General features: G+C 55.4%; 2 protein-coding genes across 3 annotated transcripts; both read left to right on the top strand.

Annotated features, from left to right (window-relative positions):
- Positions 1-1,527: 1,527 nt before the first annotated feature.
- CACNG7 (calcium voltage-gated channel auxiliary subunit gamma 7) lies at positions 1,528-7,216 on the top strand. 2 transcript variants are annotated; one of them, XM_072607440.1, is made up of 6 exons: positions 1,528-2,340; positions 3,190-3,420; positions 3,999-4,085; positions 4,203-4,343; positions 5,381-5,526; positions 5,758-7,216. In XM_072607440.1, the coding sequence occupies exons 2-6, from the start codon at positions 3,225-3,227 to the stop codon at positions 6,013-6,015; spliced, it is 828 nt and encodes a 275-aa protein (XP_072463541.1). In that variant the 5' UTR covers positions 1,528-2,340; positions 3,190-3,224; the 3' UTR covers positions 6,016-7,216. The 2 variants fall into 2 exon arrangements, with proteins under 2 accessions (XP_072463541.1, XP_072463540.1); XM_072607439.1 differs by lacking the exon at positions 1,528-2,340 and having other exon boundaries at positions 2,859-3,420.
- Positions 7,217-13,016: 5,800 nt separating this feature from the next.
- On the top strand, positions 13,017-19,329 carry CACNG8 (calcium voltage-gated channel auxiliary subunit gamma 8). The gene is made up of 4 exons (XM_072607459.1): positions 13,017-13,453; positions 15,664-15,747; positions 16,124-16,264; positions 17,237-19,329. Exons 1-4 carry the CDS (start codon positions 13,273-13,275, stop codon positions 17,947-17,949), a joined length of 1,119 nt encoding a protein of 372 aa, XP_072463560.1. The 5' UTR covers positions 13,017-13,272; the 3' UTR covers positions 17,950-19,329.
- Positions 19,330-19,445: the final 116 nt, after the last annotated feature.

Raw genomic sequence — 19,445 nt, forward strand, 5'->3', positions numbered from 1 at the left:
TTAGGGGAGAAGCCAATATACATAAACATATATGAAATAAAAGCAAGGCAACTTCTCTTGAAGGGGGGGGCCAGAATGGTGGCTTGGGACCTTCAAATGATCCTTAGGGGCAATGGGGAGACCTGGGCTTCACTGAGCTTTAATAAGGAAACTCACTGGCTGTTGTGTGGAGAGCTTCTTTGTATCTAGTTAGTTCTATTAGATTTTAAACCCCTTGAGGGTAGGACTTTTTTTTTTTTTTGCCTTTCTTTGCATCTTCAGCACTTAGCACAGTGCCTGGGACATAGTAAGCCATTGACTGACTGTATTGGAAAGGAAGTTATCCTGACGTTAAGTCTACCCTCCAAATAGTAGACCAAAAAAATAGTGAGGGAGGGGACGAGGAGAAGGGGGAGAGAGAAGAGGGAGGGAGGGAGGGAGAAGGGGGAGGGAGAGAGGCGGGAGGGGAGAAAGAAGAGGAAGGGAGGGAGGAATAAACCATAAGACAGAGGTGAAGGGGAAGAGGTTGAGACAAGGACAGTTGGAGAGACGAGATCAGAAGTGGTGCGACTAGGATAATGAAAGACAGAGACATGCTGAGGCCAGGACAGCGAGACAGTGAGAAGGCACTAATACCTGGGGAGACAGACAATGACAGAGAGAGTCAGAGATGGTGAGAGAGAATCAAAGATTCAGGTTCAGGGTAAGTCAAAGGCGGAGGGAGGCTCTGAGGGGCCGCTTTGGGAATAGTTACTTCTGTTCCCATTCCCCCGGTCCCCCCCAAACTCCCCCTTTACACTCAGACTCTATTTCCCATAAGCGGCTGCGGTCAGTTCCACTACTCCTGTCCCCTACCAGCCCTTGGCTGTGGCGGGGTTGGGGGGGGGAGGTGGGGGCTGCTGGGAAATGTAGTCCTGGTGTGAGGGTGGGGGCAGGGGAGCAGTAGCCGAACTCTGTCTGAATCTCCAAGTCCCATTCAGCTCAGTTCAGACACTGGGTCCCTGTTAGGGCCTGGCAGGGGGTGGGGGCTTTTGGTTTCTGGAAGGGGCGGAGGTTGGGTCAACTGAATCCCTCTGGGGGTGGGCTAGAAGGGGTGTAGTCTGGCTTCTCCAAGGAGGCTGGGCAGGGGGGAGGGGACGCCTGTTTGAGGGGTTGGGATTGGGGAAAGAGAAGCCTGAGTCCCCAAGGAGGGGCGGGATCCTACACACTTGAGTATGTGAGGAAGTGGGACTAGGGAAGGGATCTCTTGGGTCCTCAAAATGGTAGCATTGAGAAAAAGGTCGCCGTCTCTGAGGGAATAGGGCTTCTGGGTCATTAATGGGACTGAATGAGGGAATGTCTGATTGTCTCGGGGCTGAGGGAGGATCCTAGGTCACTGAAGGGCTGGGACTAGAGGAGGGATCCTGGGTCTCCCAGGGGTCATTCTGGAATCCCCCTTCCCAGGTCAAATGAGAACAGCTTGGGACCATGCGCCTTTAAGAGAGAGGAGGGGAGCGCACGACGGCCCGCTGACATCACGCTGGGGCGGGGGGGTGGGGGGGCTCACTCAGGCTCTGTGAAGGCTGCAGGACCCGGCCCAGCCTCGGCTCCATCCACCCAGCGCCCCCCGACCCGGCCTCAGCAGGCCTGCCCTGTGGTCCATTACTCCTGCTTCGTCGATGCTCTGTCCGGTCGGTCTCAGCCTTTCAGAATCTGCTTCCCTCTCTTTCCCTGTACGTCTCTTCTGTGAGTGTCTCTGTCTCTGCATCTCCATCTTCTAGTCTCTTGTCTCTCGGTTTCTCGGACTCTGAACCTGTGCCCCCTCCTCTCACCCTGGCTCTGGGCGTCGCTCCCTCTCTGTCCCCACTGTTTCTCGTTGGTTCCCTCCTCTTGCCTTCTGTTGGTCCAGCTGCAAACCTCATCGTCTTTCTCCATCGCCTGGGGTCTCTGTCCCACTTTGAATCTTGGTATCTCTTTCCACGTCCTTCTTCCCGGCTCACTGGCTAGGTCTCTTTGTCCCTGTCCCTGTCTGTCTCTGTGTCAGTGTCTCAGTCTCTCTCCATCCCCATCCTCTGCGTCCTCCCTGCTTCCCTCCCCTCCTCCTCGGCAGCCAATGAGAGGCCCGGACTCCCTGCTCTCGTCTCCGTCCGCCGAGGACTGAGTGAAGGAGGGAGGGACTGAGGAGGCTGGGCCCGTGGCCCGAGAGCGAGCCGGAACCGGAGCCGGAGCCGGAGCGGAGGCCAAGGAGGAAGAAGAAGCCCAGGGGGGCGGGGGCCGGGACGCCGGGGGCCGGGAGTGGCGGGGCCGGTCCGGGGAGGCCGCGGGGCCGGACATGCGGCTGCGGAGCCTGGAGCCCCGAGCGTCCGCCCAGCGTTGAGCGAGGTGAGACCGACCAAGCCAGGGGTCCCTAGCGGGGCTGGGAGACTGGGATGCTTGTGTCCCCTAGGGGAGTCCAACTGACTGATGGAAGGAGAGGGGAATCCTGGGTCCCAGGTGGGGATCCTGAAACGCCTGGGTCCGGAGGAGGTGTCATAGAGGACCAGACGGAGGGAGCAGAACTCTTGGGTCCCGAGCATTTAGATGGGGGTGGGGGAGAGAAGGGGACGGTCAGCCAGGCTGTAGAGGAAGATACCAACTCCTGAGTCCAGGCTTCAGGAGGCAAGTGCATATACAGAGCCCCCGACAGGAAGGAAGGAGCTAGTTGAGGGATGTATGCCTAGGTCCATCAGTCAGGAGACCCGGGATGAGTAAGGGGTTGGCTTGCTGGAATGTCTGAATCCTGGAGGGGATGGGTATAGGGGGCTGAACCGGGAAGACTCAGTCCAGCAGGCACGAGGCAGTCCAGGATCTGGAGGGCCCCAAAGAGGAAGCTTGGAGTGGGGGCGGGGGCGGGGGCGGATACCTGGTCCCATTAACAGGGCATCAGGACCGGGTTAAGGTCTGGGAGCCTCGGAGGGAAAAGGGAAGTCTGGGTCCGAGTCTGGGAGATAGACGGCGACCTCCAGTTCCCGGGAGAGGAAGCTTGGCGCCCACTGCAGGGTGGGGGGTGAGGGGGGACTAGGATGCGGTCGGGGCTGGGGTCGGGTGGAGGCTGCCCAGGAAGGCTAGGCGGGCCTTCTGGGTCTGGGAGAGAGCGGGAGGCCTGGCCTCCTGCCGGGGCTGGTTCTCCCTTCATGCTCGCGTCCCCGCGCTCCCGCCTCTCCGTCCGCCCTGCCGCCTGTCTCTCCGCAGGCCCCGCGCGCCTCCCGCCCGCGGCCGCCGCCGCCATGAGCTCGTGCAGCAGCCGCGCGCTGACCTTGCTGAGCAGCGTGTTCGGTGCCTGCGGCCTCCTTCTGGTTGGCATCGCGGTCAGCACCGACTACTGGCTCTACATGGAGGAGGGCACGGTGTTACCCCAGAACCAGAGCACCGAGGTCAAGATGGCGCTGCACGCCGGCCTCTGGAGAGTCTGCTTCTTCGCAGGTAGCGGGACCCCGGCGGCCCTCCCCCAGCTCCGGGCCCTCCCCCTCTGGGACCCCGACGGCCCTCCCCCAGATCCGGGCCCTCCTCCTGTTCTGGGTCCCTCCCTCTCAGGGACCTCAGCACCTCAGGGATCCAGGTGTGTGTGTGTGTGTGGGGGGGGGGTGCCTGCTCTCAACTCCAGCCCCTCCCACTCAGGAATCTGAGTGTACCTTCCCCCAGCCCCTCAGGGATCCTGGAGACCCTTCCCCTGTGCACCAGGCACCCTGACGACTCGTCCCCCCAGCCCGAGTCTATTAAGGGACTTTCCCTTCACTTCTGGGGCCTAGGCATTCTCCTCGAGTCCCCATTTCCCACAGGGATCTTGATGTCTCCTCCCCCTGCCCCTCGCCATGGCGTTCCCTGATCCTTCCACCACTCCCCCAGGGACCGAGGGCTCTTTGGTGCCCCTAGGTGTCCCCAGTCCCACCAGGACCCGGCCTATGCTACAAGCAGCTCCTGCTCTGTCCATCTTTGTACCGCAGCCCCTATCTCAGAGTAAGCGCCCAATCATTGGTTGACGAATTGCTCTTTTCTCACAGGCCGGGAGAAGGGTCGCTGTGTGGCCTCGGAATATTTCCTTGAGCCGGAGATTAACCTGGTGACCGAGAACACAGAGAACATCCTGAGTGAGGGGGGACCTGTGTGGAGGGGCGGGGCCGGGCGGGGCTTGTGAGCCGAGGGGTGGAGCTTTGGCTTCTAGGGTGGACTGCTCACCGCGCCCCTCCCCCCCGCTGTTCCCCTAGAGACGGTCCGCACCGCTACCCCCTTTCCCATGGTGAGTCTTTTCCTGGTCTTCACGGCCTTCGTCATCAGCAACATTGGCCACATCCGCCCTCAGAGGACCATCCTAGCTTTCGTTTCTGGCATCTTTTTCATTCTGTCAGGTGAGTGCTTGGTGCCCATTCCTCAGCCACCCCCTGCCCCAGGGTATTCTCTCTTGGGGTCCCCTCCAGGATCTACTCCATCATAGGGACTCAGAAGTCAGCCTCAAATCTTGGGACCCTTGCGCAGGACCCCTGTCTGGCTGTGTCAGGAGCCTCTGTTTCCCCCTCTGGAAAATGTAGATAAGCCTCAACTATAGCCATATCGTTGGCTGTGGGGCCTAGAGTATTCACATTCCATGTCTGGGCCTCAGTATCCCTCTCTGTAAACTTGAGGGGGAGAGGATTAGATAAGGAGGCTCTTCTGGATCTCATCTTTTTCTGCTCTTGGCTCTTGTGATCTTAAATGTCCTGTGTTACCTAGGAGAAGTCATTTTCTTCCTCTGCACTTCATGTCAAGGAAAGTAATCAGATCAGAACAAGGTTTTTTAACTTAGGGTCCATGGATAGATTTCAGGGAATCCAAGAACCTGAATGAGAAAGAGGATATTTTTATTTTTCCTAATTTCTAACTAAAATTTAGCCTTTCCTTGAAGTGTTTATAAACATGATTCTGTGAAAAGGTCTGCGGACTTGTCAGACTGCCAAATGGTTCTATGACCTATACCTAAAAGGTTAAGAACCCCTGGGGCTGGGGGATCTCTAAGATACCAATCTAACATTTGCTGAATCTATTAAACTCCCCTACCTGGGTTGTTAGAGTAGGGGGAGATGAGAGGAGCTAAAGGGAGGGGTCTGAGTATGATTGAGGAACCAGGAGGATTAAGGGAGCCCCACTCCCAGGAGATGGTGAATGAGGGGCTTCTATTTGCCAAGGCACCCATTGTCTCTCACTGATGCCAGGAACCTCGGAGGGATTCTCTTCCTAACACCCATCAATCAGTACCTGCCTTCGGCCCTGGAGATGGGGAAGGTGGGGGACAATTAGGGATGTCTTCCTGGAGCTGCCCCTGGTCCAAGTTGGAGGGGACTGGGCCAGCTCTGGAGCCTCTCCAAGCCACCTGACCAGCTCCCCTTCCGACTGTCTCCCTCCTGTGCAGGTCTCTCCCTGGTTGTGGGCCTAGTCCTCTACATCTCCAGCATCAACGATGAGGTGATGAATCGTCCCAGCGGCTCTGAGCAGTACTTTCACTATCGCTACGGCTGGTCCTTCGCCTTTGCGGCCTCCTCCTTCCTGCTTAAAGAGGTGGGATAGGGCTGGAAGCTTTGATTCCTCATGGACCCCACTCCCCCTACAAACACATCTGAGGCCCTGAACTCGAGAGACTGAGGGAGAGCCTGGAGGAGATCCCTGGGTCCCCGAGGGGGCGGGGCTAGAGCTGGGGAGGTAATGGGATACGGGAAGGGACTCTGGGTCTCTGAGGGGATGGGGCCGGGGCCGGACACTGCCATAGTCCTTGATTACGAGTCCCTACAGGGGGCTGGAGTGATGTCTGTCTATCTGTTCACCAAACGCTATGCTGAGGAAGAGATGTACCGGCCCCACCCAGCCTTCTACCGGCCCAGGCTCAGCGACTGCTCCGACTACTCCGGTCAGTTCCTCCAGCCCGAGGCCTGGCGCCGCGGCCGCAGCCCCTCGGACATCTCCAGCGACGTCTCCATTCAGATGACACAGAACTACCCTCCTGCCATCAAGTACCCGGACCACATGCACATCTCCACCTCGCCTTGTTGAGGGGCTGCACCGCCCCTGCCCAGCCCCCCACTCCCCAGCACCTATTTTTCCGCCCTGCCCCTGCCCAGCCTCTCATCCCAGCACCTGCTCCTCAGAGGCCACCCTTGAGTTCCCTCGGCCTCTCCCCTATTCTTTCAATTTTCCTAAGGCTCCTCCCCTTATGGCCCTCAGTCTTTTCCCTTCTTGTCAGTCCCTAGCACTTCTCAGCCGTTCCCTTTATCCTTTGGTCCTTTTCCTTCTCTTAATCATGTCCCCTTCTCAAGTCCCTTCCTTTGCTCCTCCCCCATTCCTCTGGCTCCTCCTTTGTTTATTAGGCATCTTCAAAATCAGGCAGCTCCTTCTAGAAGACTGCAGGCCAAATTTAAGCCTATGGGCCCACCCTTTCTCCCTCAACACGCTTCCCCCTATTTTTCCCTGGCTCCATCAGCTACAGGTGTCTCCTACTCTGTGTCCCTTTCCCACATCTGCCTCCTGTGGGTAACCACGGTCAGGAGCTAGGAGGGACCAGGCTGCTCACCTTGACCTTAGCCTTCTCATTCCCTTTGCCCCAGGGCCATCTCCTCCTCCTCCTATTTCCCTATTTCTCCTCCCTTCCCTTTTTTTTCTAGGTCGGTCACTCCCTTATGTTACTCCATCTTTTTGTCTCGGTCTCTCTCTTTCTCTTTTTCTTCCCCTTCTTTCTTTCTTTTCCACACCAGAGGCCCCCCTGGGATGAGGAGAGAAGGAGGCTGACAGGCTGACCCTGATGCCTGGGTCCCCACCCTCCTTGCTCCTCTCCCCCAAGGCAGGGGCAGTAGCGGGGCCTAATGGCCCCCCAAACCTCCGAGTCTTCCATCTCTGCCTCCTCTGCACCTTCTGCCCCCCTGCAAAACTCCAGACTTCAGCCCCTCGTAAAGGGTCTGCTCTCTGGGGGACAGGTTGGGCAGCTGGGGGGCCCAGAGGAGACAAAATAATGTACAATGAACCAGATGGTCCCCTCGTGGTTGGGGACCAGGGCTTTTAGTCTGCATCTTTGGGGAGGGAGGGAGGGAAAGCAGGGGCAGGGCATCCTTTAACCCGTCATTATGCAGCGGGTTTTTAATGAGGCTTGGGGGGAGGGGGCCCAGGTGGGCCAGGGAAAAGGGTGGGAGGGTGGTTCTGTTACTTACTATGTATCATATGTAAATACCAACAGAAACTTCAATAAACTCTATTTCAAACACTGGACGTCTGCAGTAAGGATTAGGGCAAGGAGTGGGGTGGGATGGATCTGGGTTCAAATGTGATGCTGACTCTCCTCTCTGGACCTCAATTTCCCCCTCTGTAAATTGAAGGGATTGGGCTATCATTTAAAGTGTTCTGGATGAATGGGATCAGCTGTGGACTCTGGGTCAAAGAGCCTGGCTATCTCTCCAGGTTCTGCCTTTGATTTGGCAGATGACCTTGAGCAAGTCCATTCCCTTCCCCTCCCCTTCACAAACAAGCAGAATGCTTGGGCCAGGCTTGACTGCTTCTTCTCTACCTGATGACCTCGAGGTTCTTTTATTCAATGATTTGTCCCTCATTCTCTGTGCACCAGCGGACAAGTTTCGCACTTTGAGCCTTAGAAGGGGAGCATCTATAAAATGAGAGTATAGGCTCACTTGGTCTAACTTCTTACATTGGCATTCTGTGATTAGATGCCTCCAATTTGGAGGTTTGTCCTCCTTTCTAAGTTTCTTTTTGTATTCCCAGAGCTCAGCACAGTGCCTGGCCCATAAGAAACATTTAGTAAATGTTTAGCGCAGTTAGGTAGGTAGAGCACCAGGCCTGGAGTGAGGAGGATCTGAAGTCAAATCCAGTCTCAGATACTTTACTTAACCCTTATTTTCCTCAGTTCCTCATCTGTAAAATGGGGACACACTGGAGAAGGAAATAGCAAACCATTTCACTATCTTTGCCAAGAAAACCCCATGGACAAATTCCATGGTCACATAGAGTTGGGCACACTGAACAGCAAATGTTTAGTGATTAACTGGGCCTCAGTTTCCCCATCTGAAAAAGGAAAGGTTTGTACTTTATAATTTCCAAGGTCCTTCTTTAAATTGATGATCCTCTGGTCTTTGGGCGCCATTCCAGCTCAGATGCTCTATGATTACACATCTCTCATGGTCTCATTCCTTCCACATTTTTGCCTCAGTTTCTCCCTCTGGGGAAGGAGAGGACTGGACTGAGTGACCACTAAGCTTTTCTCCTAGATTTCCCATCCTGTGACTGGGCTGCTTGGAAAGCCCCATTGCTCCACCCACCTCCCAGTAAACCTTCTCCCCCCCCCCCCCCACCTCGTTAGAGCTGCAGGGGCTGGTATGATTTTGGAGTCAGAGGGGCCAGAGGGAGATCCCAGAGCTTTCCTCATCTGGGCACTTGAAATCCTAACCCTGCCAGCCACAGGGCTCTCCAGTGAGGCCTGATTTCCCATGAAGTACAGGACCCCAATAGCTAACTGAGCTAAGCTTGGTCACTTTAAGAGCGGCACACCTCCCTTCCTCCACCCTCACCCCTGTGCTTTTCTTCCCTCTTTCCTGCTCTTAGTCTGGGGGTCCTGCTGTGGCTCTGGAAGGTTCTCCCAAATCCCTTCTCTACTCCTGGATTTCAAGAGAATGAGGAGAGGGTTTGGAGCTGAGGCTGGGGGAGGGTAAAATGAGATGTAAAGGGGGGTCCTCCTTTTAAAGGTCCCCCACTCTGCTTCCGGTTGAGGCCTGAATCCCGTTGCCATGGGGACAGAAGGAGGTGGAGGAAGAGAGGGAGGGATGCTGCTATAGGGAAAGATGGAGATGGGGGAGGGGGGCTTATGCCCCCTTCTCCCCCCTCCATTGACCTTGGCCACTTACCCATGGGGAGCCCCAGGAAGCTGCCCCCCACCTGCCTTAGGCAGCTGCAGCTGCAGCCCCCTTCCTGTCTGTCTCTCCCCCTCCCTCTCCCGGTCTCTCATGTCTCTCGCTTCCTGTCTCCTCATTTCTTCCTTCCTCAGTCTCTCCCCACCTGCCTGCTGCCTTCCTGTCTCTGTCACTCTACCATCTCTTCATCTCTCTCTACTATCCCTCCACTGCCTCTCTCTTTCATCTTTTTTTCTCACACATACTCTCATTTCTCTTGTTTTCCTTTCCTCTCTGTCTTCATCTCTTCCATCTCTTTACCTCTCTGTTTCATTCATTCCCTTCTCTCTATCTCTCTAACTCTGGTCTCCCTCCGTTCTTGTCACACTCGGGTCCCCTCTCTCTGAGCCTCCCTCAGAGGTGCCTTTGCCTTCCCTGAAGCCAGACCTTCCCCCCTTCCCCCATACCCAAATCCTCCCCCTCCCCCTTCCCTGCCTCCCTCCCCCTCCCTCCTTTGCTCCCTCCCTCCCTCCCTCCCCTTCTCCAGCTCTTCCCATCACCCAGTGGCAGCAGAACAGAATTCTCTCCTCCCCCGGTTTCTCGGGCCAGATCAGCCAGGCCCCCTCATCCCCTGGCCCCTAATCCCAGAAGCCTTGGTCCCTGGGGTACTCTCTTCACCAGCTCCCAATCCCAGGTATCTGGGTCCTCAAGCTGCCCAGCTCCCTCTTCCTCCGGCACTTAAGCTCAGCGGCTGGGGTTCCTTGGTTCCCCCTTCCCCCATTCCGGAGGCTCACAGACTCCTGCATTCCTTAGTCCTCTACTTTTCTGAACCCCCAACCCCCAGACACTTAGTTATCCTGACCACCTGGTTCACTAACCCCCAATCCCTGAGGCTCAGCCTTTTGGACAACTGGCTCTCCCAGCCCCCAATTCCGGACACCTGAGTCCCCTCCCCATCTGCCTCTCCATTCTCTATCCCAGAAGCTCAGGGTCCTCCAGCACCCTGCTCTCAGGATCCCCATCCCAGCGACTCAGCCCCCAGACAGCTGGGTATTCAGCCCCCAAGTCCTGCGACTCAGCTCCCTGGACACCCGGGTCCTCTGGACAGCTGGGGTAGGGGGCTTCTTGCTTGGACCCGTCTACCAGTCTCAGCGGAGGCCTGACTACAAGGAGCTCCAGGTGAGGAGGGGGTCATTGTTCAGGAGGGAGGGGTTGAGGGATAGGGCCCCTGGTCACTCAAAGATACTTCCTCCCGGCTCAGGCCCAGTGGATGGAAGGGGGCAGGGGATAGGGTAGGGGGGGCCCTCCTGGCAAACCAGGACTACAAAGAGTGTGTGGGGGGACGCCCCAGGGTCTGCCTGGAGGCAGATCGGAGGGACTGGTGTGTGGGAGGGAAGAGGATGGGGGAGGAGAGGAGGCCTCTTAAAGGCCCCGTTGCCATGGCGACCACCTCCCCTACATCCGGCCCCCCTTTAGCTAATGGAAGGGCTGGGGGAGAAACTGAGGCAGCAGCCAAGGTTACTGTGCCCGAGAACCCAGGCATTCTATGTTCTGAGAGAAATCTGGGGGAGGGGGGAGGAGTCTGAGCCTGGGGGTGCTGGGGGGAAGGGAATAAGTGACAGAAGGTGGGAATGCAGTGACAGTGTCAGCTGAGTAGAAGCTGGGGGTCCAAGGAGGGAGTTCCTTGGGGCTGAGGGTCCTGCCTCTGTTTCAAAACCCCCTTTTCCTCCCTGGCTGTCAGAGCTCTGATCTGTGGGGGTTGTGAGTGCCAAGGGAGAGCGAGTGGTAGAATTTCTCTTTTTCCTTCCCTGTTCCTCAGTTTCCTCCCCTGTAAAATAAGTCTGGACCAATAATTTTTTAAGGTTCCTTCATTTTCTACTGAACTGTGAATCTAGGATTTACAAAATTGGAGGGGAGTGTTGAAAGTCAGGTTAAGGGGGTGGAGGAGGATAAGGTCAGGGGGTGCTTTGAGCAGTGGGGAAAAAAGAGTAGGTGGAGACAAGAAAACAAGTTTGTCATTGGTCACCAAGGAAGGACCCTAGGAATGGGGGAGGGAATTCCTTTATCATGGGATCCCTATCCTGTCATCCACCTAAAATCCCTAGTCTAAGTCTCTGTGGAACATGAAGAGATTAAGGGTAAATAGGCTTAGGATGAGAAATTTTGGGTCTAGTAGACAGATGTAATGGGGGTACAGGGTCAGGAGTGGGGCAAAAAGTGCTGTGAAGCAGGAATTACTTCAGATGGGGATCCAAGGATAAGCAAGGAGGGGTATGAATACTGACAAAGGGTTTAGGGAGCCTGGGAAATATTTTAAGGGGCCCTTTTCCTTATAGTCCTTGATCTCCAGCGCACTGAACTGGGAGAATTGGGAACTCAGATGGTGAGGGGGAGAGGGGGAATTCTGAGTCTTTTGTATGTACTAATTTTCTCCCCGAGTAAAGTGAGGTGGTTAGACTCTGATCGTCAAGGTCTCTGTTGGCTTGAAAATTTAGAATTCTGGGAGATGGGGGTGGGAGTGAGGTCAACAGTCAGGAATTAGTGGCATTCAAGGTCAATATGGGGCAGAGGTTGCTCCAGAAGAAGGAGATGTAATAGAAAGTGTTCATGGATGCTAACAGCCCAGAGGTCTTGAGAAGGAGTGCTTCTCCTGGGCAGGGGGTCCTAGTCCATTTCTAACCCCTGATGGGTTTTTTTTTCTGTTTCCCCTAAGCTTTGAGATGAGAAGGCTGGGAATGTCTGAGGGAGAAGTCTGAGTTCCTCATTTTTTCTAAGCCTCAGTTTACATCTCTGTTAAGCGACCAAGATAGTCTCTATAATAATTTTAAATTGGGGAGGTGGTCTCTGTCATGGATTTGAATAGAAGGTTTAGATCCAGAAAAGATCTTAGAGGCCACATTCTAGTGTGAATCCATTATTTGACAGATGAGGAAACAAACTGAGGGATGGGAAAGAGACATCATTTTCCCAGGGCCACTCAGTGTCTGAGTCCAGATCTTCCTTACTCCAAGGATCCTATGGGCAGAGGAGGATGTAACCAAAGATGCGGACGCATGGGTGAATCAGGATGACAGTAAACTAAGTGTTGAACTTGGAGTCAAGGACCTGAGTTCAAATCCTGCTTTAAACCTTGGTTTGGTCCCTTAACCACTTTCAACCTCAGTTTCCCCATCTATAAAGTGGGGATAACAGTAACTCCTCCCTCAGAGGGATTGTTGTGAGGCTCAAATGAAATACATATTTAGAGTGCTTTTCAAACCTTGAAGCACTCTGTAATGGCTGGCTGCTGTTTTTATTATTATTTGTTCTCGGAAGTATTCAGCGAAGGAGTCCTTGGGGGACTGAGTTCTTGCCTTCCCCTCCCCATCCTTGGTCTTCTTCCCTTTTCTTCCTGGGCTTAGAACTACAGGCTTTAGGGATAGCCAGAATGAAAGAAAATAATGTAAGTCCTTTTCCCTCTCTGGGTCTCAGTTTCACCATCTGTGAAATGGGAGGGGCTGGACTGGAAGATTTCAAAGTTTCCTTTCTAAGTCTAAATCTGATAATCCTATTAAATTGGGGGATGTTGGCATGGGGGCCAAAAAGTCAAGGAGGAAAAATTAGGGTATCCATATGGGTTACAAGGTAACATTAACCAACATGCATTTATTAAATCCTTATTGTGGGCTAGGCATCACACAAGTAACTAGGGACATGAATGCAAAAATGAGACAGTCCTGCTCTCAAGGGGGTGGCATTTTTTTTTCGAGGGGGGATCCTGTATTCTCGTATGGGTAGGGCCTGATATATGCAAAACAAATGCACAACCGGGGGAATCAGAAAAGGACTGGAAGGATGCTAGGGATTTTTTAAAGTGAGGTGGCTGATACGGGGATGGACTGTGCAAAGGCTTGGAGGTGGGAGCTGGGATGTCCTCTACAGGGAACAATGAATAGTTGGATTTGGCTAGAGCACAGTGTTCATGATGGGGAAGGAATACTGGGTCGTCTGCCTGGAAAGATTGTGGGGATCCGGATTACCGGAATGGGGCCACGACAGGGTGCAGAGAAAGCTCGAGGTGGAGAGGACTCGCAGCTTCAGAGAAAGGATTAGGGGAAGTAGTGATGGGGCTCTAATCTCTGTCCTATCTATCCCTGTAGCTACTGACCATGGCAGCCCGCTGACCCCCGTGCTCAACTGCCTGCCACTGCCTCCTCGCTGCTTGGCACCAGCCCCCCGGGGTCCCGTCTCGCCTGAGCCTGCCCGCCCCCCCGCCGCAGGCACGGCCCCTCCCCCGCTGCCCCGGTGGTGGCCGGCGGCCCCCCGGCTGCCAGCCTTCAGACTGGAGTCCCTGAAGCGCTGGACAGAGGCTCGGGGCCTGTGGTGTGAGAAGGGTGTCCAGGTGCTGCTGACCACGGTTGGTGCCTTCGCCGCCTTCGGCCTAATGACCATAGCCATCAGCACCGATTACTGGCTCTATACCAGGGCCTTCATCTGCAACACCACCAACCTGACAGCCTCTGCCTCCGAGGACCCCCCAGCTCGAGGGCCTGGCGGGGTGGCAGAGAAGAGGGACCCCGGGGGGCTGACACACTCCGGCCTCTGGAGGATCTGCTGCCTCGAAGGTACAGCGTCCTCCACCGGCTCTCTGCTGGCCGTGGTTCTGCTGCTGTGGGAGGCTCTGAGAGCGTCAGCTTCTCCCTCTGAAAAATGGGAGCATATTAGACCGGTTTGGTTCTTTGGGTCGGATAATTCTAGAACGGTCCCTTCCTTTCTCTTTTTCTCCAGCCTCCCCAAGCCTTCATTTCCACCCTTGTGGAGTGGGAGGAGCGTTGGCTCCGACTCAGTGATCTCTGAGCATTCTATGCCGGCTCAGACCTTCTGAAATTTTATGGTGTTGTTCATTGGCTAGGGAAAGGAAGGAGAAGGGAAAGAGCATCTATATAGAAGCTCCTGTGTGCTAGGCATTGTACAAAGTACTTTGCATTTAGCATCTCACTTGATCCTCAGGACAGCCATTGGAGGGAGGTGCTACTATTATCCCCACCGTATAAATGAGGAAACAGAGGAAAGGTAACTTGCCCAGAGTCATACCTACAAAAGTGTCTGAAGGCTGGATTTGAACTCAGATTTTCCCAACTCTAGGCCTGGTGTTCTATCCACTAGCTCAGCACTCCTCCTCCCCTCCTTTCCTGCCTCAGTGTCTGCAAATGTAAAATAGGAGTTTGGGGTCTGACCCAAGATTCATGTTGGCTTTCTCATTGTGTGGTGCCATGATTCAGGGCTCTGTTCCCCCTCTTGCTTCTTCTCATTTCTCCCTAAAACAGTGGAGTCAGGTTTGTTTCAACATTTGTGGTTATCCTCTTCAGCTCAATCTCTGAGCTTGAGAACAGGGACTCCCCCCACCCTGCTCCTGCCCCATGCTCCCAGCACTAAGCATAGTGAGTTCCACATAGTAGGAACTTAATAAAAGCTCCTGCTCATGTCCTCTCCTACTCCTCTCCTCACCTAGCCCAAGGTCCCATACCTGTAAAATGGAGAGGAGGTTGGGTTCCATTCCTAATGGCAGAATCTCATGGGTCCCTGACCTTTCCCTTCCAAGGCAAGTCAGGAAAGAGAAAGCCTTGAAATGTCTATTATGTGCCAGGCAAGATGCTAAGCATGGGGGCAGGGGGTGGTGGTGCTGAGGACCCTCAAAGCTCTCAAGTGGCTCAGTCTGGCACTACTATTCTCTCCCCTCTCTCCTTTCTGGGCCTCAGCTGCCCCTTTTGTGAAGTGGGAAGAGTCTGTTTGTTGGGTTCCCTTCTCTCCCCCCACCCCTCTCTCTCACTCTCTCTGTCTCTGTCTCTCTCTGTCTGCCTCCTCCCCCATCTTGCTCTCTCTGTCTCTCTCTCTGCCTCTCTCTGTCTCTCTCTGTCTTTCCCTCTCTCTCTCTGTGTCTGTCTCCCCCTCATCTTGCTCTCTCTGTCAGTTTCTCCCCCCTTTGCTCTCTGTCTCGCTTCTTTTGTCTCTTCCTCTGTCTCTCTCATCTTGATCTTTTCTCCCCCTCTTCCTTCTGCCTCATTGCTCCTTTTCATCCATCCTTCCTGTATATTGTAGCTATTGTCAAACTTTTGGTCTGAATTCCTCTCTGCTTCCCTCACCCCCCACTGCCACTTTACAGGAGTGAAAATGGAGGCCAAGAGAGAGGACTTACTTAAAGTCATACAGGGTGGTGGGCTCCCAACCCCCAATCTAGGGCTATCCCCATTCTGTTAGAGAGAGAGGGAGAGAGAGAGAGAGAGAGAGAGAGAGAGAGAGAGAGAGAGAGAGAGAGAGAGAGAGAGAGAAGATGGAACCCTGGGAATTTAGTGCTCCTAGACCTCTGGAGAGTCTATATTGGGAGCCTCAAATTTAGTGAAGGAAGCAGAGTGGGGGCTTTGGGTAAATCCTTCCCCTTCTCTTCAGCGTTAGAATCTCCCTCTGTGAGTGTGTGTGTGTGTGTGTGTGTGTGTGTGTGTGTGTGTGTGTGTGTGTGTGTGTGTAATGGGGAGGGAGTGATCTCTCTGGTCCCTTGCAACTTTGGCATTCTGTGATGCAAGAATGTGCACAGCCCCGGGGGTCACTGCCTCCCCCTCACTCATGTACACTCCCACATCCCTCCTTCCTCTCTCTCTGGGATTCTAGCCTCCTACCAGGCCTGGGAAGAAGGTCGGTCAGTGGGCTACCCTTTGCAAGAAACCAGAACGGACTCCTCCACCCGAGTGAAGGGGAAGGAACAGGGACCAGTGACGCAGTGGGGACCCAGTCAGATGTGGGTCCCCCCACCACTTATCTCTATCTCCCCCCTTCTCAGGGCTGAAGCGGGGTGTCTGTGTGAAGATTAATCATTTCCCAGAAGACACAGATTACGACCATGACAGTGCAGAGTACCTACTCCGTAAGTGGGGGCTGGGAATTGGGGGTGGGCCTTGCCTCCCCAACCCAGAGGGAGGAGCCCCAATGCTCATCTTTGAAGTCCATTGGCTGCAATCTCCTGGCTTTTGATTGGCTGGGAGGAATCTCCATTGGAACAGAGTTTAGGGAGAACCTGAATATTCTGATCTGCCAGCCTTTGAATCGAGACCTAGGATTGGGCTCTCTCATTGGGATTGAGAGGACTTCCAGGAGACCCTACGTTCTGATTGGCTTCTTTTTTACACAGAGTTGATCACGAATTTAAGAAGTTGGTCCCAGGTCCTGGGAGCAGCAAAGTGGGGACAAGGGGGAGGGGAAAGGGAAGTGCTGAGTGTGACCTCGCTCTGGTCCTCTGCCAGGTGTGGTCCGAGCATCCAGTATCTTCCCCATTCTCAGCGCAATCCTTCTGTTGCTGGGGGGCGTGTGCGTGGCTGCCTCTCGAGTCTACAAGTCCAAACGGAACATCATCCTGGGGGCTGGTATCCTGTTTGTAGCCGCTGGTGAGGGCTGAAAGAGGGGGTAGGGGAAGGAACCTGGAAGACAGGAGAGGAGAGGGAGACACAAAATCTCAGAGGGAGGGTACCAGTGCCCCAACCTCATTTCACAGAGGGAGGGTATTTAAAGCCTAGAGAGGACAGGTCCTCATTCAAGGTCATATCTAGGTCAAGGGCAGAATTAGGACCCCAGAGGAAGGAGGAGCTCAGAAGGAAGAGAAGGGTCCTAGAGAGCTTGGAGTTTAAAAGAAAGAGGAGGAGAGCGATAGGGAGGGCCTTAGACAAGAAGGGAGGAGTTTAGAAGAGATGGGTGGGGGCCTGGGATAGAGGCGGCGATTTAGCTCTAAAGGAGGGAGGGACAGAGGAAGGGCAAGAATTAGGGAAAAGGAGAGGAGCTTAGAAGGGGAGGAGCTTGGAAGAGGGGGAAGAGCTTATTAGAAGGGGAGGGCTTGGAAGAAAGGGGAGGGGCTTGACCGACGTAGAGGGAACCTGAGAAAGGGGAGGGGCTTGGAAAAAGAGGAGGAGCTAGACTCAAGGGGAAGGAGGTGCTTCATGGAGGAAGGCGGGGCTTAGAAGAGATGGGGAGAAGTTTGGAAAAATAGAAAGGCGGGGCTTAGATGGGGAGGCGGGGCTCAGATAAGATTACGCTTAGACAGTTTAGAAGACGGGAGGGGCTTAAAGGAAAGGGGTGGGGCCTATAGCAGGCAGGCCAAAGAGGGGAAGGCTTTGGGGAGAGGGGGCACTTAGGGGAGGTTAGACGAGTGGGCGGGGATGGGCAGCGAGGAGGCGGGGCTTGGACGAGGGGGAGGAGCCAGGGGGTGTGGGTCTGAGTGGGCACCTGCCCAGCAGCGGCAGCCGTCGAGGCTGTCTCGGGCTGACAGCTGCGTCCCCTCCATCTCCCGCGCTGTTTGTCTGTCTCTCTGTCCGCCCGCTCGCCTGTCCGTCCGTCCGTCCTGTCCGTCCGTCGCTGCCCGGCAGGCCTGAGCAACATCATCGGCGTGATCGTGTACATCTCGGCGAACGCGGGCGAGCCGGGCCCCAAGCGCGACGACGAGAAGAAGAGCCACTACTCGTACGGCTGGTCCTTCTACTTCGGGGGCCTCTCCTTCATCCTGGCCGAGATGATCGGCGTGTTGGCCGTGAACATTTACATCGAGAGGAACCGCGAGGCGCACTGTCAGTCCCGGGCGGACCTCCTCAAGCCCGGCGGCCGGGCCGGGGGCGGCGGCGGCGGCGGGGCCGGAGCCGGGGGTCCCCCTTCGGCCATCCTCCGCCTGCCCAGCTACCGCTTCCGCTACCGCCGCCGCTCGCGCTCCAGCTCCCGCTCGAGCGAGCCTTCGCCCTCCCGGGACACGTCGCCCCAGGGCTTCCCCTCCACGGACATCTCCATGTACACACTGAGCCGCGACCCGTCCAAAGGCAGCGTGGGCGCCGGGCTCGGGGGGCCGTCCGGGGGCGGCGGCGGCGGCGGGGGAGGAGTGGGGGGTCCTTACGGGACGGCTGAGCGGGAGCGGTCCGGCTCGGGCTTCCTGACGCTGCATAATGCCTTCCCCAAGGAAGCCGGCGGGGTGACGGTGACGGTGACCGGGCCGGGCTCCGCCCCCGGGGCCTCCGGGACCCTGAGCAAAGAGGCGGCAGCCAGTGGGGCGTCCAACACCAACACCCTGAACAGGAAAACCACGCCGGTGTAGGGGCCGGGCCGGCTGGGGTGGTGGGAGGGGGGTGGGGGCCCGCTGGCGGGCGAGCGAGCGAGCAAACGAGCAGAGGGCACGGAGAAGGGGCCGGCAGCCGAGGCTTGCCCCCTTCTGCTCCTTGGCCCAGCCTGGACGTGGGAGGCTGGGATCCCGGCCCACCCCCCAACCCACCGCGGCAGGGACACAATGGGATCCAAACTGGGGACGCTGGGGGGCACGGGAGGGCAGGGAAGGGGTGGGCCATGGGGGGGTGTAGTGGTTTTTGCAGTTTTCAAATCTGTATTTTTTTTTTTTTTGCTGTTTGCATGGGGGGGGGGGGGGTTGGGGATGGGAGGGGTCTTACCTGGCCCAGCCCAGGGACCACAGGGGACCCCTGACAAACAGAAAGAGAAGGCCAGAGGGAGGCAGGGAAAGACAATGTGATTGAGGATTGGCAGACAAGACGTTGCAAGAGACAGAAATGCAGATGATAAGCCCTGCCAGAGACAGCCTGAGAAAAGGAAGAGGGCTATGGGGAAACAGAGGCACAAAGAGGGGGAGACTGCAGACAGAGATGGAGCAGACCTTTACATGTACCCACAGTGCCAAACAGGTCTCTCTGTCACAGAGAGAGAGGTCAGGAGATGTTGGGACAGAGAAGGAAAAGAAACCCAGTGTAAGTAATCCCCAGTGCTTGGCATAAGGCTTGGCACACAGTAGGGGCTTACTGTGTTGACTGACGAGAGAAAAAGATGAGGACCCACAGAACTACAGGCAAGAGATAGAAAGGGATGAGGGAACAGAGATGAGATGTGATGATGCCGAGTCCAAACAGAGATCTGGAGAGGTAAGGAGTGATACAGAGAAAGAGACATTCGTAATAAAAATAAAAATAACATAAAAATTAATAAAACCCCAAAGGATGTAGAGACAGGGACAGACACACGTACAACTGTGTTGTTCATATATATACATATATGTCAACAAATGATGTGAACACAGAGACACATGGAAATGGGCAGAAAAATGGGTCTGTCTGTATCAGCCAACAGACGCAGGTTAGCTCTGGACACAGAGACAGAGCCAGAGATAAGGGGACGCAAAGGGAGGAGAGATACAAATGTGGAGGCTGGGAGGGAGAGACAGAGGACTAATGGACCCAAGAGAGAGGCTGAAGGCTCATGGCAGAGCCCAGGCTAGGGGAGTCAGGGACAGGTCAGGACATTGTCACTTGGACACAAATCTGCCTCCATCCTTGCTTTTCTGATGGGCCTGGTTCTGGCTCCTTGTCCTGCTGTTGCCCTAGTCCTAGTTCCCAACTGGGGCTGCAGGCTTGGGGCTGGGGCTATGTGGACCACCCGGTCTGGGTGTCCTGTCTAATAAAGTCGATGAAGAGAACAGTGTGAGCTGTCATTTCGACACCCCTAACTTACCCCCGCCCCCATGAGGGAAGTCCAGATATGGCTCCCTACCTTAGAAGGACCCATGCATCTCTTTCCCTCAGTCCCTGCCCT

Source organism: Notamacropus eugenii, chromosome 5 (genome assembly GCF_028372415.1).
Source record: "Notamacropus eugenii isolate mMacEug1 chromosome 5, mMacEug1.pri_v2, whole genome shotgun sequence".
Taxonomy (NCBI): Eukaryota; Metazoa; Chordata; class Mammalia; order Diprotodontia; family Macropodidae; genus Notamacropus; species Notamacropus eugenii.

Excerpts from the sequence above, each read along its gene's own strand:
- CACNG7 (XM_072607439.1), top strand. The coding sequence starts at position 3,021 with ATGCGGTCGGGGCTGGGGTCGGGTGGAGGCTGCCCAGGAAGGCTAGGC. Across the intron at positions 3,421-3,998 it reads GAGAGTCTGCTTCTTCGCAG|GCCGGGAGAAGGGTCGCTGT; the intron begins GTAGCGGGACCC and ends CTTTTCTCACAG. Across the intron at positions 4,086-4,202 it reads GAACACAGAGAACATCCTGA|AGACGGTCCGCACCGCTACC; the intron begins GTGAGGGGGGAC and ends CTGTTCCCCTAG.
- CACNG8 (XM_072607459.1), top strand. The coding sequence starts at position 13,273 with ATGACCATAGCCATCAGCACCGATTACTGGCTCTATACCAGGGCCTTC. Across the intron at positions 13,454-15,663 it reads GAGGATCTGCTGCCTCGAAG|GGCTGAAGCGGGGTGTCTGT; the intron begins GTACAGCGTCCT and ends CCCCCTTCTCAG. Across the intron at positions 16,265-17,236 it reads TATCCTGTTTGTAGCCGCTG|GCCTGAGCAACATCATCGGC; the intron begins GTGAGGGCTGAA and ends GCTGCCCGGCAG.